Genomic DNA, 24,785 nt, shown 5'->3' with positions numbered 1-24,785 from the left:
AAAAACAAAATATCAAAATGAAAAGAAAACATATATTTTTTTGTCTGTCGTTAGCTCAGAATTTTGTGGATAGGATGAGGGACGGGGGACGAGTGTTCGGTCAATACTAGGCAGGCATTGTGAGTGCTTTTCCATGATATTTTCCGCACACCTTACTCCTTCTATCCATTTTTCAGCCATCAGGTAGTAATAAAAGATGCCTCCCATAGGGAAAATTTGTTTTGCTTGTTTTTAAATTCCCACATTTCTGGCTTTGCTTTGTTGTGTTAATTAAGCAAAAATTTTATTAAAACGAGATGGAACGTTGTGAGTTTCTTCTGTTGCCGCGATTTCGCTTTGATATCCGTACTCAGTCAGTACTCAGTCAACTCTCAAGTAAAATACATATCCCCAAAGAGCTCCTCCGTTTCCGGAAATAGTTTCTTCTAATTGAGCTTCTTCTAATACTATACTATATACTCGGTGGTTGAAGTAGGGTACCTTAAAAGCTTTTTTGGCCATAGATTACGTGTATAGCCCCCGAGTAGAGTAGCCCGATCCAATTGCCTTTAAAGTTCCCCCGCCAGCAATAATTTGTTGGTTGTAATTAACCCTTTCTGCATGAGCAACATGTAAGAGGCCCTTTTCTCATTTCGCATTTCCTTTAGCCACTCCACTGCATTCATTGCACAAGAGAGCCCGAAAAATGAGGATTTGAAAACAAGGTTCAAGAACAAAAATTAGTTTCTTCGTTTTTTGGTTGATAACTGCCGAAAAAATGAAAGAATTGCAAAATGCAAGCCACATATTCTCCAAGGACACTTGACTTTCAGCTTTTTTTTGCCGTCTAGAGATGCAGGTCTAAGGGCTGGGTTCCTCGTTGCCCTCTGGTTGTTGACAGGTTTCTCGCTTCGTTTTGTGTAGACTCTAGACTTTTGGTGCTGCCAATTAATTAAGCGAAATAAAAGCCAAACAAGCTGGAAACGGAAGAGCGGTTGCGTTCATTAGTTACTTCTAGAAGGTGGAGAGGCGAGTTGAGGAGGGGGAGGTGAGGGAAGGTGAGGATGGTGTGCGGGTTGCACAGATTCTGCAATTCAATTTGCTACTCATGCAATTTGTTTCCTCAAAATGCTAAGCTTTAATATGCAATTAGTGCAATTCAATCAGCGGAGTCGAGCCCTGCTCTGGGGAGATGCGCTCGGGCGGGCGTCTGCTTTCCACAGAGGTGGACGATTGGTTGGGGTTACCCACGATGCCTTTTGCCACCTGCGGCTTGCGGTGATTAAGAGCAACATGAGCATAAAAATTGCTTACGCTTTGAAGACACAATCTTAGGCACCAGTAAAACGAGCATTTGCCAATACCTCGGCTCTGTGGTGTCGTTTATGGAAATAAGAAAACTGGAACTGCAGATCTAAATCTGCGATTTTGTATTGAGCCATTGGCCGGGTATTCAAGCTACCGATGGGCGCGTGTTACCTCGTGAAATAGTAATACTATCTGTTGGACGAAGTGAATTGGCGTCGACGTGCTCGCAACTTTCAACTGAGTGCATCATTTTTAGGTCTCAACATGGTTGACCAAGAACATAATAAAGACATTTTGTTCTCTGTTCTGAAGCAAGATACTTATATGCCGTGTCACGCACCCATCTTCATAGTAAACAGAGCTTTGTCGGCGCCTTGCAACTTGGTTACGACACATGATACAGAAGAGGGAAATTGCGGTTCGATCTGACCCATCGACTATCTTCTGAGCGCCAGATACAGATACTGGTGCTTAATTTAGATTTAACGACTTACTGCTCACAATTTATTGGCATAAACTTTAATTGAACAACTAAAAGCCGGGAGTGGAGGCCCGAAAAGAAATATTTGTAGGTGGTCAGTCGTCGGCAGCTTGCAATCAAATCGGGGGTTGGATTCTGTTTACCTGTGATGGCTCATGTGCCCCCTCGTGGCTATTGATCACGACTCTATTGCCAGCAAAAAGAAGACTCCCTTCTTGTCTATCCCTTGACCCATTTGCGACACTGACGGGCGACGAGAAATTGCAGTACCATTTTCCAGACATCTCTTTGCTATCTTCTAGCCAGACGCTGTTGAGACTTCTGAGGCACCAGAGGATGAAATTAGTCAAGTTTCAGCAGCTTACATGTTCTGTGATTTGCCAAATGTGCTTACATGTGGGTTGAAGAAATGGCTCGTAGGATTTCCTTCGCAGTCTGGCACTGAGTAGGAACGGGGAGATACTTCGACAACGTACCACCTGTTGAGTGGCTAGGCTAGTCGGGGTCATGTCCACACTGGGGGCGCCTGATCATTCGAAGCTTGTTGACTTTATGATCATAGACTGCTTAATGGCAAGCTATTAATTTTCCATATTTCCCACTTAATAGTTATTCGAGTCCGATGCTTTATGTTCCCTTGGAACATTCTGAATAGTTTGTAGGTGCAACTCGCTGACCCCTGCCTCCTGCCTTAGGTGCTGTTAGATATTCAACGGAATTAAGTGTTTCTATGTACATTCAATGCAACCATAAACTTCGTTATACTCATCTCATTTCCATGCATACTTTTAAGATACATACAATACATTCTTGCTCATAATTTCTTGCCAATCGTAGTGCAGTCACGTCCCATATGATGACGATGAAGACTGAGACATGGTAATCACGGGAGAATCAAGAAAACCAATCAACTGTGCCACTGGTGAAGGGCTTAGACGGATGGGTAAACAATAAGATACAACAATCTATCACGTATGTAATTCCCATGAAAAATTTGCACTGGGCTGCTACGATGATGCCATGATGATGATGCCAAATACAAAAAAACAGGAGCCAAATTGTTGTAGGTGAAATTATAATTTCGTGCAACTGAAAAGCAAACGGAGTCGGAGAGCTCATCAGTATAACATAGTAGGATTCGAAGCGTTGCCAATCGATTCGACAAACGCAATGCGCAATGCGCAATGCACATGATTGGAGTGCACTAGTTTCAATGCATCTGTATCTGGGGCGCTGGGCCGCTCATTGTTTCTCTCTGCCAGTATATTGTCTGGGCTGGGTAAATTCAACCTTAAGTTCAACTAAATTTGTGGTGGATCAAATGAAATGCTATCGGCACGATCTCTGCAATCGATCGGGCATCGATCGCCTGCCCCTCGATGCGTTGCTGTGGCAACACGTAGAGACCCAATTCTTTACCATTTCGCCAGCTACTTGTTACGGGTCAGGCGGAGAGCGAGCTTCATCGTGAATTTTCTTTAGCCTTTTCAGTCTCATAACCCCATGTTTGTTTGCATTAGCTACCGCAGACAGGGTGCAATTATGTCGTTTGGGACTTGGATAGCAACTGAAACTGAAGCTGACTGACTTGTGAGAGGAGCGCACCTTGGGTTCACCTCGGAGGTGGGAGCTAGAGCAGCGTATTTCATCAATGACCACCTCAGTGACTAGAAGCCCCTTTCCGTCCACCTCATTCCAGAGACAAGTCATTAAAATTCAGTTTCCACTAGCTGGCAGTGCTATAACTTTGGCAGAACAATTGCATAGAAAGAGATTTTAGCAACATATTTCGTAGTTGCTTTTATTTCGCGGTACAGAGAGGGTATACAGTCTTTCGCGCTCATCCGCAACATTTCTGTTCTGCTGTTTTGCGTTTTGATTGCTGTAGACTTTGTGGCGCATATGAATTATGGGCTCAGATGGGTTTTGAAATCGGTAGTCAAGTCACATTCCTTCGGTCTGCACTTTGGCTTTGTGACTCAATTGCGTTTCTGGCTGGTTTCGCCATTGTCGGTTAGTGGACCATGGGAAGCAGCATCCTCTGTAGTCGCAGATTCGTTGGGACGCGTTAAAACGCGAGCAAAACGCTTCACAGCAGTCAACGAACCGCACGCTTCGTTGCCTCAACTGCCATGTTTTTTTTTGCACATTTCTCAAAATTAACACTTGGCCACACTCCTACCATGTACTCACACTCCTGCCAGAACTCAAAAATGTGCATAAATTATGCCAAAAACACAAGCCAACCCTGCGCTGGGTTCTGTTCTGCGGTTTCCCTTTTCACTTCAATGTTAATGAGTGAAAAATCATGTTAAGCATTTAATGCACATGTCTACTACAATACTCTTTGGGTGTTCATATTCATCCCAGTTTGTATACTCTCTTACCCTCTCTTGTAGGTGGAAGTGGGAATTTGATGAAGAAAGGGTATTATAAACTTCGGATTCGTCCAGACTTTTTTGTTTGTGTACCTATTTATTTTCCAAGTGCCTTGCGCTTTTTTTTATCGTCGCCTGTGGTCGCGTGTCGCCTTCCCTTCTTTTCCTTTTCATTTCTTTTCCATTTTCATCTTTTTGTTTTTGGATAAGTGAATTGTGTTTGTTCGGTTTTTTTGTCATTAAACTAGCTTAATTTCGTCGAGCCTTGTCTTTATACATATGCATGGGCTTACATATGTATGTATGTTTGTATGTACATTTTTACAGTGTACCCAGTACATGGCATGGTACTGATTTTGTTATTTGTTTGGATGGGAACATAAATGAGCTAATATGCTAAGTAAAAGCAGCTAATTTAAAGAAAATAAAACCAAGCAATCCAAATCGAAAAGAATAAAATACTTTAAAAGTATCATTCCAGTGATACGCGTAATATGTATGTACAGTCATATGTGCATAGATGTATTTACAATGCCTGTCCGTGCTCTTGACTCTTAAACTTTTAAATAATTCTCCGTCATAATAAATTGATTTCTATCGATTGTAAGTATATAAGCAAGTATTTTTGCCAGTTCATAGGGAGGACGAGCACTCGAGAAATAAAGAGAGAGGTAAATCCAGACTGAATCGCAAAGTCATCAAAATGTTGCTTCAAATCTCCATGGACACAATTTAAATTGAGTGCAGAGAACACCCAGCTCCGAAACAAAGTTACGGGGCTGGCAAACCACTGGGCGGTGTCGTATCCCCGGCCGTCTAGGCACAACAGAGGATACAAAGCACTGAAAAATTTGGTGAACCAAACTTTTTCTGCATCAGGGTCTGGGAGAATGCTCTCAATGCTTTGCCTGACTGACTCGGTGCTTTTACATTTATATCGAATTTAAATAAAGTCCTCTTCAGCCGAAGAAAAAGTTTCGATTTTCACGCGGCAAATGAATTTACAATTTATTTTTGGATCTACATTTCCTTGTTTTTTGTGTCTGCATTGCAAATAATTTGTAATGAATTGACAAAAACCTGCAGGGAAAGAAGAGCAGAACGAGAAAGCTGCACGGGATAGCTGATAGCTGCAAACATTAACCTATCTATATAATACGCTTTTAATGAGAATTCCTGGGCTGGAGTGGGCGATTGGGATTGCGGGATTGAGGCGCGCAGCCAGTCCCTTAGGGATGTAGACACGACTACTGTCCGCGAGCTGTCAATTAAATTAAATGCTGATTTTCGCCCGAGTTCGAGACTTTGCTTAATTTCGATTACGCATCTTGTATCTTGGCTTCGTGAGTGGTTTGGGCCGCCTCGGCTTTCGCAGAGTCATGCGATGACAATACTTGATTGCCCGGGACACGCCAGGCTATCGTCCAAATGAAACACCCAACGGTGGAACGCCTCTTGTATTTTATTTGAAGTTCAGGCCAAGTTTAATTGCTTTCCTACATGCAGCGCGCATCTGTGCGCTGTTTTATGTGTATGTTGAATTTTTTATGTTGGTTGCTTTTAGGCGCCTCTTAAAGTGTGAAGTGTAAACTATGAGCCACGTACGCAGTATGATACAAAAATTAAACCCAATACATATAAGTAAGTACTTCTATTTTTTACATCGGCAAACAAAGACAGAATTATGAAAAAAAGAAAATTTGAGCTAAGCCAGACGAAGTCAGCTCCCAGCACAAAAATGAAAATTATCGCTGGCGCTCATACAATGCCAGACGGCAGAATAAGGCGCAGATGTGCAGATGAAAGTACCTTACACTCAAGCAGCCTCGTTGCCTGCTAGTGTTTGCCTGGCTTATTCAACTTTACTCAGGTCTAAAAAGGAAATAAAAATCACAGAACCAAGTGTCTATGTGAGACTGGGCTCGGCTCGGACGTAGGACGTAGGACGGGGTGTAGGCTAGGCGGCTCTTTTAGGCGTCTGAAAATCTCAAAAATGTGCACAGACTCCGCTTCATCCGTTTCCGCCCGCTTATCCACGACGGGATCCAACAACGACTGCGAGTGCAGCCCCGACCCCAACTCCCAACTCCGGCAACGATGTCTGGCAAGGCGATTTAGCAAATTAAAAGGTTTTTAATGCATGGAGTGTTCTCTTACTTATTTCATAATTTGATGCCAACTGTGCCATGCAAATGCGAATACGGCTTAGTCCACAGGACGAGCCAGGCATCGGAATCCGCCTTAGCATCAGCTTGATGTCTTTAATTTTCCGCAAAGACTTTTGTGTTCTTTTAGAGTTTCTTTTCTTATAGAAGGGTTTCCGTCCCCCATTTGACTGGGACCGAGTTTAATTTCCTTTTCGGCTGCTGAAAAATGCAGACGCATCGTAGGTGAAAAATACTTGTATATGCATTCACAGGATATGGGAAATTGGATTTTTTAATTGTGCAATAAATTGAAATAATAATTTATTCCCTGAAAATTCGATTGAGCTACAGTAATCGTAGGGGGTAGGGAGGTGTAGGATTTGATATTCGGAATGATTCAGGTCTCAAAACATAAGCACATTTGAATGAAATTAATACGGCACTTTCATTAAAGATTACATCCGTTTAGACTACTGAGTAGCACCCACTCCTTATCTCCTTGCACCAAATCTCAATGAAGAAATCTATTCAGAATTCGAACCCTCTTAAAAAGCCACCGCATATCACACACTTGACTGAGACTGCTACGCACGTTCGTCACATCTAGGGGAAATGGAAAATCGCAACCTTTTTTCGCTAGCTCACAATCGAGAACAGCCCAAGCAACTGTCACGTGTCCCTGCTGAGTGCTTTCTTCTGGAAAATTTCGCCAGTGAGAAAATTGGCAAGTGGCTTGCGGGTGTTGCTGGATGCGTACCATACCCCCTGGAAAACGCTCGCTCCCTTCTCATCCACGCAAATATATACGCTTGCGAATCTCGAAAATTTGGGTTATTACTGTTACTTCGTGTACTTTTGCGGGTTTCGGTAATGGAGGTAAAGTCACAAGTAGAGGCGTTTCCAGAGTCGTGGTTTATGAATGTTCAATTGCGTGTTTCGGCAAAGAAGTTCAAAAATTAAACAGGCAACATGAATCCATTAAATGACAGTTGAAATTTTGATAAATGTCAACGCGTGTGCGTAAAAACAGCAAGGGCTGCCCTGCCGGTGCCCATCTCCGGGAAGGAGGGGTACATATGTATGAGTGACAGTCGTAATGATTTGATTGTTTGAAAAATGGCAAGTGAAAGTTCTCTGCGTGTTCTGCCTTCGGCTATTTAGGGTGATTAAAGGGAGGCACTTTGTGCAAATTAAGCCAATTTAAAATTAATATTGCTGCAGGATACTTTTAAATTGACTATCGAAAACCCAATGGTTTCGTTTGGTTATTTAAAATAAAAAAAAAGATAGTACGTTCTGATAACTCCATCAGAAACAGCAGAAGAACTCTTTACATGCATATTTAGTACGGGTCTTATCGCTACGTTATACATACATATGTACAGAGGGAGCGCGCGGGCTTTCAATTCTCTTTTCGGCTATGCCCCTTTCTCTGCGCATGCATATGAATGCTTTCGCATAATGGGGCCTTTGCCCATATCAGCTGGCTAAATTAATAATCGAATAAGAGTTCAATACATTGTTTCACACTGAAAAAATTTCCAACTTTAAGTGCTTATATCTCATATTCTCTGGAAAATTCTCTTTTAGAAGCGTATATTCACTTATTCCAGAGAGCTCATAACATTTTTTGACCTGTGCAACCCCTTTTCGGCTGATTCCCCACTGTGCCACTCCAAAGACTTTAGCATTGACGAAGCCAGTAGCATTTCAGAGCCTAAAAGAGAATTGAAGAAATAGCCCCACGCGCCCGTACCAAGAAGCGTCAAACGAAAATGGAATGCCTATTTGTTCCTCATGCAGCATCTTGGTATTGTACGCTGTAGGTGTGCCGACAGCGCTGCCCGAAATTTCTTTCCTATGCACAGAGCATATGACCAAAGACAATATAACAATTATTATATTTTCTTTGGCCCTACCTTCTTACCTTCGCTAGAAATTTGTTTTCAAAGTTTTTGATACAAGTAAGAATTTGCACTGTCAAAAAGGAGAAAAGTGCACAAATTACTATCTCAAATAACCGGTATAATAAATACTTTACATACACTTTTTTTTGGGATATTTTCCAGAAATCTCATGGATACGTATAAAAGTTAAAAGATATCCTAACTATGCACTACTCGGCAAATAAATTTGGAAAAATAATTTCCTTCTCTTGTGGCTACATACCAGCACAGAAAATGCAAAAGGCACACTGAGGCCTCGAGGAGTTTAACCCAATCCCCTACCCCACAGACTGATAAACTACAAGAAGCAACTAAAAATTCCTCAAGAAACAAATAGCAGAAATAATAATAATGTTTTGTGCACAATTCCTTGGCCCGGCCCTTTCTCAATGCGAGACATCCAGGAGATGTCGGACCTGGTCTTTGTTTATGAAGCAGTCATATTGAAACCAGGATAATTGTGCAAGAGGATGTGAAGAGAAAACCGCAAATACTTTGAGTCCAACGCAAGAGAAACTCACCAGTCAGCCCGCCCCAAGTAGTCATTCATTCCGTAACGAAGATATCTTGAGAGCAATTTTAATGCGACAAAAACTGAAAAAGGAGAAAGAGTGGCATGGGTAGAATGGGTAGAGCAGGCAAGTGTATGGTCAGGACTGAAGTAGAGTGAAAAACGCTGCCAAGCAGAAAGTGGTCAACAATTTTGCCACTGCCATGGGCAAGAATAAAAGACGTCGCCCAACAAATGCAATCCGAATGCAGCAAAAAGGTAGCAATCATGGTGCCAAGTAGTCGCAGTATAATAATAACCTCCATCCAAAGCTTCTGTTGTTTGCTGCTTAGCGGTGGCAGATCTTGGGGCAATAAACCATAAAATGTTCTCCAATGCATAGTCTCGTAAATTTGGCAGTGAAAGCCAAATTAAAAGCGCACAAGTCAGCACACAAAAATAAAAATAGTTTTAGTGTACTTCAGAAGTTTCCGAAAAACAAGAGTCGGGTATTCAGGAAGATTAAACGGCTTTGGGAAAACTAGTCCAGTAGATCTAACAACAATATTTCCAGCACTAAATATATAATTTAAAAGTCCCACAATAAAATCTATGCAAAAAAAGGGGTGCAACACACTCCCTATGCGAAACCCTTCATCCTTCATACCTACTCAAAGCGGTCCTTCAGTGTGAAAAATTGAACAACAAAAATGTCATTATTTTTCGCATTCGCCAAGCGCATAATGCAAAAGCACCTTGGGGTCAAAAGAGTCCACCAAAAGAGCTCCGTCTAACCCCTTTCTAAATCCAAACCGAAAAAAGCAACATCAAATTGGCATTCACAAAGCCCTTGCTCATCAGGACCGCTGTCGCTGTCGCCATCTCATCGTGGCCATCAAGCGCATCTCAACGAAAGTTCTTTCATAATTAATGCTCCCACAGAAAAATGTTCAAAGATATTTCTGTACTTTTGCACAAGCGACCCCACACCACCTTTATATTCTCCGTCGCCCACAGTTTCAAAAGCTGCTATTTGTGAGGGAAAGGTCAAAAGCAACCACAGCCCAAAACAAAATGCTAAATGCAGTGAAAAATCAAAAAGAAAAACGCGCAAAATTAAAACATGTTTGCCTCTACATTTGACTGCTACTTTTTTTAAACGGATGGATGGATATGCAAATCTTAGGCTTTCATTTTAGGGCTCGTTTCCCATCTAGCAGTACTCGTATTTTGCTGGGTCTGCTGCGCTACATTCTGCTTGCTGCCATGATTTATTTACTCACGGCGTGCGCGTATTTATCAAACTCTAATTAATCGGTGATAAACCGATCAAGACGCTAAATGCTGCACTACACGAAGCCGCCAAGACACCGAATACTTTGTTCGGACTCCCAAAGCTGGACTACTCGTAGACTGACTGCAAACGGGTTTTGAAAACCAACACATCTTCTCTCCCCGAACCGGAGGTTCGATTGCTTTTTGCGTTTCGGTTTCGAAGTGTGCATTTTACCATGTGATTTCCTTCTGCCGTCAACATCCCCTCCGTCCTTCTCCCATCCCTTCACCATCCTCTCTTTGGGAGTACAAGTACTCGTATTTGTTGAAGCAATTTGCTTTTCTGAATCTTCTGGCTGACCAGGCGACTGCGATGCAATCAATATATGCTCGTGTCCAGCAAATAATAGACTTCAAACTGGCATTTTAAGCGTTTCTATTTTTTCCTAGCCGACGTCTTTGTATTGAGTGTGAGTGAGCCTCCAAGGAGTTCAGTAAGTCTTTACTACGGGTATTCCAATCCTCTATGTGCAGAACTCTGTGCAGAAGACATTTCTCCCAAGCGCAAAAAATAGCTGACTCTGGTTGGACCGTAAAGGGGGCTTGTTAATGATTATGTGAAGATTCCACCTTCCTGTTCCACCCAACGAAGCTTGAAAGACCCTGTATATGTCAAAGCACTGAACTCCAATCCACTTTAGCAAATCAATTTATTAGCCACGTATGACTTATGCCTTTTTAAATGTGCGCTTGCATGTGTTGCTGGTTTCAAGTTGAGTGTTTGGAGCGTTTGCAGCGAGTTTAGGAGGTTGGCCCGATGCCACAGACGCGATCCTCTTTGTTCGGAACATGGAAGGCCGGCAGGGGCAGACCGGGGCAGACCGGGGCAGGGTGGTAGCCAAACTGAGGAGGCGCAAGAAATTTATGTTAACATGGCCTGCGTAGCGCCCTCTGGTATGTAATTTGGCGTTGTTTAGGTATCACGATTACCTTTGTTTTCGACTTCAACTGAGTTTGCTGCAGCCGTTTAAGGCATTTTCAAATGGGCCATAAAATACGAGTCCGAGTATTCGAGTATGTGGGCATTGCCACGGATGCACAGATGGCTCGGGTGTAAGCCATGATTATCGCAGCTATCAATGATACATACTCGTATGTGTAAGGAGAACTGAACTCTAGAGAGGAGCACCATTTAGTGTCGATTCCAAGCGTGTGAAATGGGCAGTGGGCGTGCTTTATGTCCAGGTCTCGTATCGTAATATTTATGGGCTACTTTCCAGAGGCTCCCCTGAAAGTCCCATGAAAGACTAAAAATAAAGTGGAAAATATCAATTGCCCAGCTAGGCGCCACTTGTTGCCAAAAAAAAAGCTGAGGAGGGGACAAAGTAAATGTTGAGTTTCTGGTAAAACTTTGTGGAAGCATTACCCGCATATAAACGTTGAGTATAAATTGAAAAAGCCATTTTGCTGCCAATTTAGCAAACACTTAAACCAATTTTGCACTTCAATCCACCAACTCACACACAAAAAAGACTTACACAGCTCCACCTCTTTGCCTTCGCGGCAGCTGAAGCCACACATTTACACATCCCAGATCCCGGGCGGAAGACAGTCCGTGCAGGCTTGCATCGATGTGGACGTCCAAATTGACGCGGCAACAAGGACCAGCCAAAAGTCAGTTGACTTGGCTTGCAGGAAGGAATGTGTAGGAAGCGTTCAAAGCTTTCGTTGCCAACAAAGTGTGAAAATGTCAAGTCGTAAAGTGTTCACAGGCCAGGACCCCAGCGGAGTTGGGGACTTAGTCTGAAAAATAGAGTACATTTTGGGGGAGCTGGAAGTCTTCAATCCCTTATCTGGCCAGTGAGTTTTCATTTAATGGTGTACTTTGGAGGCAGCAGTGGGGCGGGAGCAGCGTCCAAACGTTGCCAAGTCTGTCAAGTGCTGGGTACACTCTACGAGTATCTAGTCACCTGATCTCCTCTTTTCAACATTGCTACAGACTCTAAAATTGACCCAAAAATGTCTTGCATTTGCCAATATTATGCGCCTGGCTTAGACAGCAACATGGATCAAGTGGCCTTTCCTTTGGCAACTGATGAGGAAACCCCATCCGAGAACATTATACAAGAGTGAGCTTTGCTTTGATTTTCAGCCATGTTGTATGCATTTGATATCTCTTAGTGCGGAAAAGGAATCTTCGGAGATGACAGTGTCGGCCTCAGACCTAGCCGACTGTCGTGCAGAGAATTGGCTCCTCAAGAAGAAGCTGATGGACTATGAGGTCACAATTGAGAATCTAGAACAGCTGGTGAATATAATAGTGGACAAGCAGCATCGAATCTTGAGCGAAATGTTCCAACTGAGCAAGGAAAACCGAGAGCTGCAGACTGAGTGTCATCTCCAGCGCGAATACCACTCAATGGAAAGAAATGCGTTGATGAAACAGCTACATGATGTTCAGACTCTGTCCAGAAATCGAAGCATGGAATTGGTAAATTAGTGGCGCCAACTGTCCCAAGATAACTAGTAGTTTTGAATCTCGAATCTTGTTTGATAGGGGAGTGGGTCAATCGAGAAACATACTAACGACAGACCTGAGGGCCTCGTCGAAGCTGAAATAGACACTTGTATTGGAGAAGAATCAAGTGGCACAGAGGAAGAATTCTCCACGGAGGAGATGGTGGATCAGGATGAAACTGATGATGAGCATGAGACTGCCATTGAGTACGATAGCTACGAAGATCAGGACTCAGATGCTGACGACGAAGACTACGATGCTCTTTCGGCAACCTCATCCCCTAAAACCTCAGCTCCAACTTCACGGAGCAGCTCACCCTCGTCAACCGGCTCAGAATCGGGTGACTCGGATGCAGAGGCGGCTAAATGTCTGGACTATGAAAATGAACAGTCCAATAGCGATAGCGATACTGATTGATAAAACGTTCTTATATATTTTCAACCATAATTTGAGAGAAAAAACAAAAACTTTAAAGAAAACATTTATTCTCGAATCCGGCATATTAACCGCATATTTAAGGCCCGAAGGCACTTTCTGACTTCATCTACCAGTACCTCCAAAATTGTATTAAACGCATTTATTAATCAACACAAAAACGTGACAAAGGCTCAAAACAAACAAAAATAAATTTGAGATAACGTGACATAGACGGCGAGGTGACGGTGCGCGTCAAACAGACATCGCAGTGCAAAGAACGAAAGCAGCAAATGAGGAAAATAGGAGGGAAACCTTCGGCAAGTATTTGCATATCAAAATGCCAGTGGGATGTGTAAAGACCTTTGCGAAGAGCTCTTCAGGTCGTTGCCGCTCACACAAATGATTGAAGGGCTGACAAGAAGGGGCGAAGAGAAGCATTTAAATCACTGGCAAAAACGTGTTAAGTATTTATCTATCGAAAAATGTGAAGGCAAAAAACAGTACGATCTCGCAACCTAGAGCGGGAGCCCAGAGCCAACTTAACCAACTCCGTTCCCCCAGCAAAGAGGTAAGATGGGGGACAATAAGTGGTGTGTGTGTGTTGTGCTGGTGCTGGGGCAATTTATCAAGTGGCAAAGTTTTTAGCACAAATGAGTCATGGCGCGGCGGCGGGTAAGGGTCCTGATCCTGTGCCTGGCCTCCGTTTGCCTCCAGGATTAATGAGTCTCGTGTGTTTCTGTTGCTGCCTGTCCTGCGTCCCATAATACATCCTCGATACTCGTCCAGCAACACGTACCAATAATCCATCACCAGCCCTTTGCAAGTGGTAGCGTGTGGAAGCTTTTGGTGTTGCTTGCTCCTCGGTACGCTTATTGAAGGTATTTGGGTGTGTATGAAGTACTTCGATTACTTTCGATTACTTAGCAGTAGTTATACCACTAAAATGAGATAGTCTTAGTCTAACAAAAGCCAAAATAACAAAGTGGTGTCAAGAGCTACGTTCTCTGGTGGCGTTCCGTTCCTTGGCTTCCATTTCTACCATAGCGATTATTAATGACCACCAGCAACGGGTCTATGCATATCGAGTCAGGAATTGTTTGCCATATCATTTATCAGATGAGAATTTTTGTTGAAAAACTTGTTGCGCATAAAAAAGTTTTTCGTGTCCACGTGGGAAACCAAAAGAGATGCCTCTACTCTGAGCTGACTCGGCTACTGAAGACTACCGCAACACAAATGGCTTGGATAAGAGATGTGAAACCGAACATGGCATGAAAGGAACGCGGTACATTTATGACTAAAATATATTAATACGCCTCGCCGATGTGGCAAGCTAAACGCTATGCAAATCGCACCATGAGAGGTGAGGCGATATCACGCTCCAAAGGTGTTGCCTTGGTCGACGGTGGGTCGTGGCTCCTTCAGCATCAGCAGGGGCATCAGCAGAAGCAGCGGCAACAAGTAGCACCAAATTGCATGTGACTGGCCAATGAGAATGTAGCCCAGTGGTTCTTCTGCTTGGAGCTTGAAGATTAATGGTCCTGTGTTTGCTACGACATTGAAATATACTGGACAGCGGACATATGACACCGAAAGAGTTGCTAAGTGGCTGTCCCCCTGAATCTGCCTTGTGTGCCTATACGCTGAGGGTTCACACGTGCTCCCAATTCCATATTTTACGTCCTTTACCTAAAAGGTAAAAACAACCGCCGTCTACAATGAACAAACAATATAAAAACATATTTTCTGGATAAACGCCTACCTATTTACTCGAGCGTATAAATACACAAAACATTGGCAGAAAGAACTGCCAAAAACTCACTCGACTCGCGTGTTCTAAGCAATTTCAAACCAATAATCGTTGGGTGTCTTTTAAATTAAGTAAGCAGAGCCATGCAAGCCAAATAATACTCGTAATAAGCCATATTGACATGCCTGTCAATACGACAACGTCGATGATGATGATGTGAGTGTGTGATGGGAAACGGCTGGAATCCGAGTATGGGGAATAGTCGTTTTATTTCCATTTAACTAATCTAAAATTAAAATCATTTGGCTGATGGAAGCAACTCTGGCAGAACGATAGATGGACGGCTTCGGATTGATTCAAGAACGATGTATGGCGATTGATAAAATTGTGTGAAGTGAGTTTAGGAGGGATACACCCATCCACCCTCGCGTTGTCAGAAAATACGAATACGTATCTACACCTAACTGGGAATGACAAATCAACAATAAAATGCAAAAAACTCGAAGAAAACGCAATTAAACAAACAGCGAGAGTTTGGCTTGGGATCGTTAACCAAAGGTACGAGCATGTCCTTAGGCAGGGGATGTTTTCTACCCCTAATAAACAGTTTGATATTAATCAATGAACCGCAAAGCCAAATACATGAAAATGCCATCCAATGAAGGAAGACAGACAACGTTTTTTCCTCTCTTAATTGTAAACCTTTTCCGGCTATATAGCGAGTCTCATTAAATAACTTTCGTATTTGCTTAGACACGGCAACTATGTAAACAGCTTTCAGCTGCAACTCTCACCAGGGGGAGTTATGGAGGCCCGGGATTGTATAAATATGCACTCATTTCTTCTAAAGGGGTTTCGGTTTCTCATGCATATTTATGGTACTTAATTTGTTCGTTAAGCGAATGAATGTATTCGAAGAGCATTTATTTCACTCACTCTGTACGAGTACGAGTCTGTACATATGTATGTGTATAACGTTTTGTTGGATTTTTATTCTGAGAGGCAGAACCCCTTTTGGTTTAATTAGAAGAACTCTACCTCCCCTCCCCGCAACAGCTGCTATATATATGTAAGTATGTGCTCCCTGTACTCCCCATGCATATTTATGAGTATGGATTTAATAAACATTTTTATTTATTTGTCTGAATATAGTCACTATCGCAGACTATGACAAGCAAGGGACCAATCTAGTACACTAGGAACTTTTCTTTAACTTACATTTCGGATCACTAAGAACATCCACATCAACCGAAAATTGGCCATTTACCAATAAAGAACGTTTGCGTTTTGTAAGGGCTAGTAACAACCGTCGAATCATGTTTGGCCCAGCTATGCGGAAATACCTTCCACTACGGATCTTATAGCCAACCCATAATCATAACCATATAGGAGCTAAAACACATGTTTCCCCCGTCGCGACGGTTCGGTTGCAATTTGGCTTTTCAGGGCAAACGATAGGCAGGCACAGCCGATTTTAACAAGGCGAACGTACGATAAATGCGAACAGTGAATCATACTAATTTGAGTTGCCAGAACTATTTTCTAAATTAGGGAAAATAATATAGCACACCATGCTCCGTGCTTCATCATTGGTGGGTTGGAGGGTAGGGAGCCAAGTGCAACATGTGTTGCACCTAGAGTACCGCTACGATTACGATCGTTATCACCAAATCAGCGGCAGGGGTTAATAAAGCCGTACACAAGAGGCCACAGAGAAGGCGACGTCGGTTTTCGCTTAACGAACGGTGGGGGGTGAGCTTGAGATCAGCCAAGCGGCACACGTTGGCCCCCATATTGGCCTTGCGGAACTCAAGCTTGGGTATGAAGATCGGGCTGTGTCTGGTGCTGCAACTGCGGCTGCGACTGAGCTTGCCACATTATTTGCAGATCTCGCACCTTGGCTACCAGCAGAGTAGCAGAGTAGGCGAACGGAAAAACGATCATGGTGCCATGATCAGCAGCTTGCACTGACCACACTAATCCATCTTCATGGCAAAATGTTGTGATAAAGCTGGGCGAGCAGCCTCCGATGGACCGAAGATCAAACTCGACGTCTGATCGCCAGATCGTTGCACCATACTTCGATTATGCTTAAGTAGACAGCAAGCTACTTAACCTCCAGCTAAAGCGGTTGGCTTTGACGATCAGCAACAGAGAAGAGCCAGTGTAGCGCTCACTGGGATTATCTTGTTTTGGCTGGGCGTCATTTTTTAGTAAATTACTTTAATAGTATAAACATAATCATTTGTATTGCGTCTGCTACTCAGTAAAAGCAATGCAGCCAAGAAAAGTCCCCACCGTGAGTAGACCAGCGCTCGTGCCTTGGTTCCGTCAGGTTCTGGTAGTAATTTCGTTCTTGTTAGGACGATGCGATTGATCGGATCCAAACACAGTTATCTGTGTAACAGTGAAAAATTTAAAATTGTACATATAAGATGAAAATGCCTCTGCTTGCCACTCGATTTTTGAGATACTCATACTTAATGGAGGTGTACGCAGTAGATGGTCATGCTCCCGTTTTGCTGTTTGGGTCCGTCCTCACTCTTCGAGGTCGAGAGGTGAACTGAAATAAACTCAAGCAAACGATCCACGAATTCGAGAAGGGAAAACGCAGCTGTCAATGTTTTTGGCCTTTCACGGAAAAGGTCCCCTGGTAGGGACCCTAATTTAAATATTTAATCAAACTAATTTGCATACGCAGCAGGGTCATGCCTACCTGATCGCTAGACAAAGAGATGTCGGGGAGATCGCGGATCGCTCAGAAAAAGGGATCAGTGGATACAGCTGGATGCTGTGTCGCATCTGCCCAAAGGGTTGATTGTTCCATTCCACCACTCATCATTCATGCCACAATCGCTCAAATAACCAAATCCTTCTGTGTTAAATTTTGTTTTCTTAGCGAATAAAAAATGCACACAAATTTGAATAAAACAGCAAGTAAAATGTAGCAGAAAGCGGAGAAACGGACGACCAAGGGAAAAGCGCGAAAACCACGAAATTTTTGCATAATTTATTAAAATTTCGTGCCGCAGACAAAGGAGTCGAAGGACAAGACAAAAACGGTGAGCGTGGAACGTGAACGAAGCACCAGAGTCCGAAATTACATGAAATGTGTTTCTATTTTCTCGTTGCTCTGCTCTGCGGTGCTCCATGCTGCATTATCCTTTTTGGCTTGTGTGCATTTATTTTTCATTTGCATGAATTTTTCATTGTTTTCCCAGACACGAAAGGAGCGGAGCTGAGCTGAGCTGCCGCTAGAATGCACTTAACGCTCCAAAGGATCAGGGACAAACACGCGATATTTGTCAGCGGGAAATCAGCTTGAAAATCAAGTTGAGTTGAGTTGAGTTCTCTGTGGACTCTCCAGGCTCGCTCGCATATAGACATTTATCCTACGCTATGGGTGAACCCAAGTAAATATTTTTCCTTCTCCAATGCAGAAAAATCCATAAAATGTTGCAGATGCCGCCGATTCTGGATGCTGTGGCGACTAAAATGTAAACAAATTTTCCTGCAATTTATTGTCACTTTTTGGAGCGGCAATATCGTTGCTTGCATAGAGTTTTTTCGGCTTTACTGTGGATACTTATTGGGAAGGTAAGAAACAAAAAAAGAAAGTGATTAAGCGGGTAGCCCAAGCATTAAGTAAAACCCCATTCCATACTTTGTATGCTAAGAAGTATTTGTATATGTACTAAGTAGTAGATTTTTTCTATCTCTGTAGTGAAAGCATTTACGAAGCATACTTTTATCTAAATACTTTATGTGCTACTAGCTATACTCGGATATCTTCGGCCATTTTCCAAGAGTGCTTTTAAGGGTGAGCGGTAGCCTTAGTTTTAATCGAAAGTTAAATCCTTTACACGAGTGTGTCCATATCCTAACAACAATAATGGCAATGCATGCACACTCCACCCCCACTTCCATCCCCACCCCTAGCTTTGAATTTGTCTAGGAGAGGGTGGCAGTGTTGGTTTGGTGGTGCTGTGGTGGTGGCAACTTGGCGTCGGTGGTTGCTAAATGCAATTTATCATAAAAAGGCAAAAAAAAGAAAGAGAAATAGATAGAAGCTTGAAATTGAAGCGGGCGACCCCTTCGAAGGTTGAGGTGGGGCGCCAGTCAAAGTTCGCTGGGAAAAGGAGAGGTTTGGTGAGGGAAGCCTTCCCACACACACACACACACATAGCTCATCTAATAAGACGCATTTAGCGTCTGTCAGTTTCGAGTGTGGAACGGAACGCAGGGCAACGATGGAAGAAAGCAAGTAGGGAAAAGTTATGGAGCTGTAATAAATTGGATTAGTTCGAGTAGCGACGCCATTTTGTCTTCCTCAGAACACACATAACGGAGCACAAGATAGAGGACAGGGAAAACTTAAATGCATATTCAGGCAGGCCGCACGCTGCTTTCATTTGGAAGGGATTAGAAGGGTCTTTGGGGGGTCCACAGAGAGACAGATACAGATAGAGAGAGAAAAAATGAAGGAAAGGGAGAGTTTGGTGGAGTAGAGGGAGGTCTCAAGAGCTCCACTTTTATTGGAGTACAGGGCAGCCTTCTATCAAACTGTAGGCTACGTGCCAAATCAAAATCAGATTTGCATTATGATTTATATTCCACTCGCTCGGATTGCACTTCAATTTGCATATGAAAGCGATTCATTTTCCCGCTCTCTTTGTCCTGTATAACATTTGGCACCTTTCCTTTTCGGTGCGCTAAATGATTTCATTCTGTGTATGTTCGCTTTCATATTGTCTGTCATGTGAAGTGCGTTTCCCCTACTCCCAGTGCCTGCCCGCCCGTATTTTCTGGCAGCATCCGAGCAGGGAATCAGTTTCGTTTCTCAATTTTCCTGCCTCGGCAATTGGTTTCATATATGCAAATTTTTCTACCTTTTCTCTTTCCCATAAATCCACCATATCAGTGGCTGCTTTTTTTTTTAGATTTTGTTGCAGCTGCCTTAGATGCTGCCGGATGCTACTGTGAGTTGGCTAATTTTGATTTTATTTTTTTTGGTTATGCCGTCGGCACATCTGTGCTTTGTTTCGCTTCGAAGTTCGAACTACAGCAGAGCATTACCTTATAATATTCTTTAAACATTCTATTGGCATTCAGAGATTATGGATATATGTACTTTCGCCCTCCTCCTTCTCTAGAAGAGTTACTTTCAAATTCATTTTAGTGGAACGAAAATATAATCCCCTTGGGATAGCCAGCTACATTACCACCATAATTATACGCTTCTGCCCGCTGGCTGTTAATTTATTTAACTACCGAGCTCCTAAGGCAGCGTGTACCCACATATCAAAGCTTCGTTTGCCATCAACTGGATTTCATTTTGAAATCCAATAACTGCCAAGAGGAATCCTTCTCTAGCCAGCCAACCCTTTCCGCCTGTAGTATGTATCTACTTGAATAAGAGACCGTGTACTACGAGGGTACATGCTATATAATACCGTAAAATGAAACATTTTGGAGTATATAATGTAACATTTACTCATATACATGTAAGTACTCGCATACAAACACAGCCACAGCGCACGCCGCCAGTAAATTTTGCACTTTACGCAATTTTTCCCCGCCAGCGCGAAAAGGGTTGAAAGTGCGTATGGACCTGGAATGACAAACACCCCAACGGCGCGCACACACTCACTAAAACACACACACACACCGAGTCTCTGTGGCGTTGCCAGATTGTCAACAAAGGCATTTCGCCTTCATCGACATCGGCCTAAGCCTCTCGCACTCTGAAACCCTTCCTCTGGGGAAGCTCTGGTCCTCGGTCGCGGGCTGGCAGCCATTATTATTTTCCTTTTCAGCTACTTGTTTCGGCCAGACTCCCCCTCTCCCACAGGCCGCTTTCTTCGACGTTATTGTAATTTTCTTAAAAATATTTTGGCAGTAAACTTTCTAGATTTAAGCCCTTCCCTGCCAAGCAACTTTCTCATCTCCCTCGAATCCCTTCTCGGGGTTTTGTGGTTTGCACGGGTTTCACGGCAGCTCCCAGTGAACTCTTCCATGCCCCCATCCAAGTCCTCGCTCCCTCCCCGTTCCTCGACTGGCCACACCACAGCAGCAACCAAAGAACTCGCGTTTTTAATCTCATTTTATGAAATGAAAATTTTCAATTTTTCGACAAGAGATAAACTTTTTCTACTTGAATGCGTAATTACTTGGCTTTCGAATGAAAAAGCTGTGAGTTTCCGTTGAGTTCTTTGCTGACTTTTGGTGGCCACCAACGCCGCTGGATGCTGCTGCTGCTGATGCTGCGGTGAGCGACCACTGTAAACGTAAGCTATGATTCCCAAAATGGCGGACGATGGATGGAAGCCTAACGGTTATTAAGATTATTAAAATATACTGAAATACAAGCGGACTTATGATGTGGTTGAATGAGCTTTGCTCATTGGATGAGACCCGCTCTTAAGAATGGGCAGGAGTGGTAGTTCCGTAGTTGATGCAACCTCTTTAACATCAAGTTGGAGAAGCGATACTGATAAACAGTCTAAGTGGGAATCCTCTATATTTCTTAAATTGAATATGCTTTATAAATACAAAACTTTAGTATGAGCACCGTCAAGCGCTTACACTAGTCTTAATCAAAACCATTTGCTGCATCTCGTTCTCAATCCCAAATCGAATGAAAATTCACAGGACCATGGTACTAATACATGTACATACATATGTATGTATGTATGTACATTTGTATGTACACACGCGTATACTTGGGCAAGTAAGCAAGTAGATAAACAAGTGGCGGTGTGTACAACGTTTCACAACGTCAAGATAAGCAAAAATTAATGAGGGAAGCTTCAGTTCACTGGGCAGTATATAAATTACAGGGTGTCGCTCCAAATAAAACCCCAAGGAGTTTTCCTCCAAACCATTTCCTTTGATTTCACAGCAGTTTTCTGAACAGCTAGCTTTCCACGAAATGTTAGCTGCGATTCATAATGCACCCTGTGTCCAAATAAGAAAACAATGGACGCACATGCAAAGGCAGTACGCGAAAAAAATGCGAAGAAATCCCCACTGCGAACAGAAAAATGCAAACAAAACGAAAAACAAAAAATGTCTGAAGATGGTAAAAAAACTTTTCTCTAACTTTGTTTTTGCTTAATGAGCAAATACACGCACACACACACACACACACACACTAGAGAAAACGCATTAAAAAATGCGTCAAGGGCGCGTTGCCAAGAGCCGAAAGAACAAATATTAATGTCTGGGCATAAGCGACCCACACACACAACAGCCCTAGAAAGCGTAGTATGTATATTTAAAAATGTTTCGGATTTTGGGGAGTAGGTATGACTTGAAAATTACACTTGCTGCTGGGGTTGATGTTTGTGATACCGTGTACGCGGCGAGAGAGGATTGGAAGTTTCATGTGCGTGATCATATCCATGGGGTAAACAATATGTAAAAATATGTACATATGTTTGTACACTAGCATGATCGTAATTTTCGAGTATTACTAGTATAAGTTAGCATTACGGGGTATATCAAATAGGCTATCATTCACTTTCCTAGACATAGCTCAGTCACTTTCATGGCTTTTTTTTTTGTAAAAAATATAAGATCTTCCCGTTCGGAATGATACAAAAAATGTATTAGCAGCGGCTAGATTTGATGCACGCACATGTCGCTTTGGGTGTTGCCTTCCACCACGGACCACCCCTCCTATAGCATTGCGCTGCCGCCTCACACGCATACTCTTACGTTTTGCCCCACACTTTGGCTTTGGCATAAATTATTTAGACTCATTTAATGTGCTGCTGCTGAAGCTTCATTCGTTTTTTACGATTTTCAATTTTTATTTTCGCTTTTCTTTACCACCCTTCGAATGAGTTTTGTGTTCTCTCTTTTGCTTACATTTATTTTGGGGTATTTTTCTGTGTAAAAGCAACGAAATTTTTTTTGGTAAAATTAAAATAATGTGTCCCTTGTCGCCGCCAGACACGACTCGCGGAGGTGGGTGTATGTAGATGTGGATGTACACTCGTATTGTTGGTGGAAAAAGAGCGCCGTAATGAGAGGTACAGTGAGGGTCGGGTCCAGCTGGTTTTATGTCTTGCCTGCATCAAGGCGATAATCTCCCATTACGAAGGAGACGAATAAGAAGTAGACTGAAAAAAAAAGCTTCTGTTGTTCGTCGAGGAATCAATATAATAAGGGAATCTTTACTTACAGTCTATCCAATCAATAATATCGGAGTGCGAACGCCTCACTACGTAGCAATGGCAATGTCCTGTATTGGCTGTCCACTGACGAACGGTTAACCCAGCGCCCTCACCGCGAAATGTTCTCCCTCTATCCCTTTTCATCGCTCTAGTGTGCAATTATTTAGACGTCAAATGATAATGATAATGCGATTTAATAGGACAATAGCCATATAATCACACCCTTGTTTGTCCGTGTTCGCGCTGACCACACGGAACTGATACAGAGGGGAGAGGGAAGGTGTAAAACAGGAAGTGACCAGGACCAACCCAATGTGAAGTGGTCAGTGGTTGGGTCAGATGGGTCAACTGGTTTACGGCTGACCCGCTGACTTCTGAAGTGTTTTCAGCTTTATAGTTTAATTCTGTTTGACTTTTCGCTTGGGCAGTGCATAAATTAGCATTATTTAGGACTCTGCGCAGTGGTGCGACACACGAGGGCCTATGCTCTATAGTGGCCAGCCGTAAAGCAATTAGCAATGTAATTGATGGGCTAATGGCGTTAAATAATAGTTTTATGATACTACCAGTGATACCATACCCCTCCCACCAGTACATGAAAACCCTTGGGATCTTGTTTTTTATAAGCTTTCATTGACGATGATCATTCGGCCGTATGGAATTGTTTCAGCATCCGCCCCCGCAACACGTTCTGAAGGTTAAGGTTTTGGGGAGTTAATATACTTTCGGGAAAATACTTTAGTATTAGTATAAGTATAAAACAGCAAGTGCTGGATTTCATTGGTCCGAAAACATAACCAACTTTGTAAGCTCGTTTCCGTTTTCCATCAGAAAATCATTACTACTTTGACTACTTATAAACCTCACTTACGAATATGTTGGAGAAAGCACACTGGTACGTCATACCACGCAATGCCTACTACAATATGACAGAACATGCGTTCGTTTTCATTAATCTCCCGCTGACCCGTGCCCACGACACTTATGCAAATGAACGGTATAACTAAACTTGACAAATACTAATACATATTCTTGGACAATTAGCGGGGGCCATATTTCGTGCATGTTCTGTACTCATGTGGTGAATGCAAATGCCCACCACTTGACCATTTAGCGCACAAGTAACCGGCACGCGTCCAAAGGGAGGCACATATACTCATATACCTAATGACCACTACGCACTTCCGGCTTGGCCCTCAAGGAGCTCAAGGACTGTCATGCGTATTTTTGTGACTCTCTGACTCTGAACTTTGATGAATATTCAAATTGGGCTGGCCCAACGCATTGGTCAAAGTGTGTCGTGTATTAAAAAGTCATTTTCTAAGCAAATGAGTTAACATTTTCCCTATTTTCCCCTAAGAAAGAGTGTAAGCATGAGGAAAATGACGGAAGCACATGGTGCTCGACATAAGCTTGACCGGAAGTGCCATACGTGCAGGAAATGCGTGATTCTTGTAAAAAAATCACATTATATTAATGTCGATTTGCGAGACCCTTGGAAATGGAAGGTATAGTAATTCACACAAAGTGAGCGCAAGAATACTAGAATAGAATACTGGCAAAACTAGAAATGTGAAAGGCAAACCAAGTATGAAGTTATCATTTTCGGACAACCAAACAACAACCATTTCGGATACCATTCTTTCATTAGTTTCTTATCGATATACGATATGTGTGTTGGAAGATCTCAGTGTGGCCAGTTTCCAGTCCGTTTTACATGGTTTCATTATCTTCGCTTTAACGGGTAGCTTTTAACACAAATGCGATGAATATTAATGATTTGCAATTTTTTGTACAACCTCCTGAAAGCCTCTTGCTACCGAATTAAAATTCCTTTTTTTCCTATGTTTCGGCAAACGTCAGACGTAAAATCCTTGAAAATCATAAATATTCCAAACTGTTCGCTTGCTGTCTCC

At 42.7% G+C, this 24,785-nt stretch overlaps 2 protein-coding genes across 2 annotated transcripts in view; one reads left to right on the top strand and one right to left on the bottom strand.

Annotated features, from left to right (window-relative positions):
- The window catches only part of LOC111074466 (protein takeout), a 152,133-nt gene that overhangs the window by 64,489 nt on the left and 62,859 nt on the right, over positions 1-24,785 (bottom strand). The gene's annotated exons all lie outside the window — the stretch shown is intronic.
- LOC111081522 lies at positions 11,966-12,996 on the top strand. Its single transcript, XM_022377605.2, has 3 exons — positions 11,966-12,133; positions 12,186-12,495; positions 12,562-12,996. Exons 1-3 carry the CDS (start codon positions 12,024-12,026, stop codon positions 12,937-12,939), a joined length of 798 nt encoding a protein of 265 aa, XP_022233297.1. The 5' UTR covers positions 11,966-12,023; the 3' UTR covers positions 12,940-12,996.

The sequence above is a fragment of the Drosophila obscura genome, unplaced genomic scaffold, assembly GCF_018151105.1.
Source record: "Drosophila obscura isolate BZ-5 IFL unplaced genomic scaffold, ASM1815110v1 contig_151, whole genome shotgun sequence".
Classification (NCBI taxonomy): Eukaryota; Metazoa; Arthropoda; class Insecta; order Diptera; family Drosophilidae; genus Drosophila; species Drosophila obscura.
This window is presented reverse-complemented; position numbering and strand designations above follow the sequence as displayed.